Raw genomic sequence first — 3914 nt, 5'->3', positions numbered from 1 at the left:
AAGAGTGTCAGAAGATTCCAGTGAAACACACCAACACAATCAGGATGTTAGTGTATGATTTATAAATGTAAACAGAGAAAACCATGACAAACAGAAGTTTCCAGCAACAACAGAGGATCAGCAAAGTTCAGCAAAGATCCTGTTTTGATGAAAACATCGTGAAAAGTAGAAAACACAGGAAATACGTAAGGCAAAAGTTTTATTTTCCAAAGTGTCAGTATGTCCTTAGCATAATTTAAGTAATCCATCGCCCTTGCAATCCTGATTGCTATGAAGTTGAAGGTAAACTTTTTGACTGCACCAATTGCACACTTCTTTTTCCACAGCTGTATAATAAAACCCTTCTCCTGCCCCAAGACATTCTTCACCGTGATTAGGTGGTTTGTAGAAGTTCAGTTAAGTAGTTGACTTAGTTATGAAAGATGCTATTTGTTTGCATTGTTCTATTTTATAATCTGTGGCATATCACTCCAAGCTTGTGATTTCTTTTTGGCCAGTTCCATCCATGACGGCTGATGCGGAGCAGCATGACTGGCTTTCTTCAAGTGGCTTATTTCCTCTTTATCCACCTGCGTTGGTGATGAAGCCACTGTGAATAAAGCACACGGACAATCTGCGTTCACTTGCTGTGCAGCTATACACCCTAGCTCTTCCATTAAAAACTTCTCATGCCTTGCCCCACCGTAAAAAACCTTTTAGATTCCACACGGAAGCTTCTTCTGGAATATGTTACTGAGTGGATAACCATTATGTGCTCAAAAGAATACAATGTTTTTCTCACACTAACATCTTTTGGTCCCTGAACTTACCAAAGCCAACACGATGACCTGGATTCCTTGCCTTGCGTTAACACCCAGGCCAAAGAACAGAGAGTCTTTTCACTAACAGAAGATTCATTTGCAAAGGACTCCTTTACCCAGACCCCAACGGACAGGAATTTTGTTACCTTCAAAACTTCTGCCCTTCTTTCAAATTTGAACTTACTAAAGAGATTTGAAGTTACTGTGGGAGGTCTGGTGGGCAGATGGTTTGTGATTACATCATTCCAGCTTGCTGAGGAAACCACACAAAAACTGAATGCTATCGAAAATAATTTTGCGTGCATTTTACATTTTACACTGGGACAGTGCATTTGGGACCCTGTCCTGTGAAATGGCCCGATGCTTTCAATTCACATTTCTTTCAACACAAGTTTTGACTACTCTGTAATCAAAGTGGTCAAAAAGATATTCCATCAAATAAAACCTCAGACGTTGAGTACTGAGAAAACAGTTTGCCCTTGCTGATGTGGGACTGGGGAAAAGATTAGGATCTAACCCCTCCCTACTCCTTTTCCAGCACACTTAAGCAGGATTTCTGCTGATAAGGTTGTGAGGCAACAGCCTACATTTTAACCGTTTTGTTTCCTACCAGGGACATAATGTGACAGTGAATTGGTTCTCAGCAGCAGCTCCTTCGCTTCAGACTTTGTCTCTTTCCTCTGTTCTTCAGAAGTGGTTTTAAGTGCCAAGTTTGAAGGTTTGCTCCACTGCTGCTTCGCTGACCCCTAGGCACAGAGAGGGATAATATCCAAGTGATGCGGAGAGAATGAGACCAGTACGGAAGAACGCGAGCAAAGGGAGTGGATGTGCTGCCTGTCACGGTTCAAAGATCACACACGCTCATCACACACTGGTCCCAATGGTCTCACTGGAGCTGGTACCTGTTCAGGAAGCTCCAGTGGTTTCACGTTAGTGTCCGTGACGCTCAACTTTACAAGTTAAAACTATCCCTATGTATCTCTTATTCATAATGGTATCTATGAGTAGGTTATTATAGCATTCAATACAAATTGTATTCCAAGCCCTTTGCACACCTCTGCTAACACAGGATTTGGAAACAGCCTTGTTCTTTTTCATGTTTCTCTTCCACCTTCCAAATTTTGTGGGTTAGGGCACTGTATTTTTAGATGCTTGACGGTAAATGGATTTTCCATAAAAAAGTAATCGAACACATGGATTCCTCCCATGGATTTTCTTGGCAGTATCAAAATCTACCCTGAACTGATAGTCTCTGGTACCATGTGGGAGAAGAAGGAAGTGGGAGTAGTACAGTGGCACCAAACCTCATGCGCTGCCATCAGGAGCATCTTGGCAGGTTTCTCTGTTAGCTGATATAGGGAAATAAAATGCACAGCATGAATTTTAGGGAACATTGCCAGCTAAAATCTGGAGTTTCCTACTCTGACACAGAAACTCTATTTTGGGATCATTTAAACCCTTGATGTTTTAAGGGCCGTGACAATATTGAGCATTATTGCAGTTTGTAATCTTGCCTAGACATTTTATTAGGTATTCTTTCTTATTAATCTAACCATTGCTATTTTTCATCATCTAGAGATCTTCTCCTACTCCAGGATATAATACAGCTATTTGGGTTTCTAACAGTACCATCTGAAGCAAGAAAGTAGGCCATTTGCACTGGGAATGCTATGCTGGTATAGGACACACAGCTCCAGCATCAGTGCAGGATTCCTACGGTGCAGGAGGCGATACAGGCAGCACTTGCGCGCTACTACTTGCACGAGGCAGCCCAGTGCCAGGGAAGCCCTGTCAGTATTCTGGAATAATGCCAAGCACTTCTGCTGACACAGCTTTGTCATCTGTGAAGATCACTTGCTACAGGTATTGCCCTCTTTTGCATGGGATCTGTGAGGAGGCAGCATGAGCCCATGTTCCATGGCACCACATGGGAGTATGAGTTATCCACATACAGAGAAACAGAATTTATATCTTGGCACTGTCTGCAAGCGCAGAAGTTATTTTTATCCTATTTCACTTCTCAAGGCTCTAAAAATGGTTACCTAGCAGCTTCTGGGACTGAGCTGTTCATTCAGTGTTAAATCAGTCAGGAGCTATAGGAGGTTCAATGAAACGCTGTGCTTAGAAGGATAGTTAAAGAGAGTGTATTCCCTCTGTACGGAGAGAGATCTGAGTCTGTACAATTTAGTGCCTCGTTTGGGGTATTTTAGCTTGCAATACGTACATGGATCAGGCACCCAAGAAACTTTACACACCTTGTATAGCTCCAGGATTTCTTGGAGCTACAAAATTACTATCTGAACAATCAGAGGACTGTGAATATCTAAGATTTCTGTGACAAGTGTCTTTGTTACTTATGATTATACTCATTGTGTCTGTAATCATTTCAGCATGACTGATAATGTAGCAGTAGATCCAAAGAATACTACAGGAAGGTGATATGAAAGCATCACAGATTTGTACCACAAGTACCTCTGTTCGTTCCTTCTCTTTATCCGGTTTTTCTGTATCTGACTTAACATCCGGAGCCACAAGTTTTTCTCTGTCAAGTTCCTGCTCCTGCTGCATGCTCCTCTGCTTTTGCCTGGCTATGGAAATCCAGGCTGGTTCTGCGAGAGTGTCGGGATCTCTTCCAGAGTCTCCAGCAGGCACGGGGGAAGTCACACTTCTCTCTGTGGACAGATTATTTATGTACATAGTTACATGAAATACAGTTGTAATTAGCTTCAGCTCACACTTGCTTGATACGCTGATCCATCCCAGGACATGCGACCAGCCTGGGTAAACAGGAATTCTGTTTAGACTGGTCACAAGAAAGCAATGTTCCTCTGCTCACTGTTTTGAGTTAATGGTCTACTGGTGAACAACACTTTGCATCTTTGCTCAGCCAGAGCCACAGTAACTCACACTGCACTCACGTGACGGAGATGCAAAAACACGAATCTAGCTTCATTAATCTATCTGTGTTACAAGGTCTCCCCTTCTGCCCCATCATCCCATCTGCTTCATGGCCTCTTAAAGACAAGCAGCAGCCGATTCAAAGCTGGACACAGCTGGGCCATGGTGTAGCAAAAGCAACCCCCTCCCCGCTCCACCTGCACTATGCAACCTCCT

The 3914-nt window shown here is 42.9% G+C and overlaps 1 protein-coding gene across 1 annotated transcript in view; it reads right to left on the bottom strand.

Moving 5' to 3' along the window:
- Positions 1-443: 443 nt before the first annotated feature.
- KIAA1211L (KIAA1211-like ortholog) overlaps positions 444-3914 on the bottom strand; it is a gene marked incomplete at its 5' end in the record, with an annotated part of 25482 nt that continues 22011 nt past the window's right edge. Inside the window, 3 exons of the mRNA XM_010140115.1 lie at positions 444-589; positions 1411-1546; positions 3273-3472. Coding sequence (XP_010138417.1) covers positions 444-589; positions 1411-1546; positions 3273-3472 — 482 coding nt within the window. The remainder of the gene's footprint in view (positions 590-1410; positions 1547-3272; positions 3473-3914) is intronic.

The sequence above is a fragment of the Buceros rhinoceros genome, unplaced genomic scaffold (genome assembly GCF_000710305.1).
Source record: "Buceros rhinoceros silvestris isolate BGI_N320 unplaced genomic scaffold, ASM71030v1 scaffold5227, whole genome shotgun sequence".
NCBI classification, from domain to species: domain Eukaryota; kingdom Metazoa; phylum Chordata; class Aves; order Bucerotiformes; family Bucerotidae; genus Buceros; species Buceros rhinoceros.
This window is presented reverse-complemented; position numbering and strand designations above follow the sequence as displayed.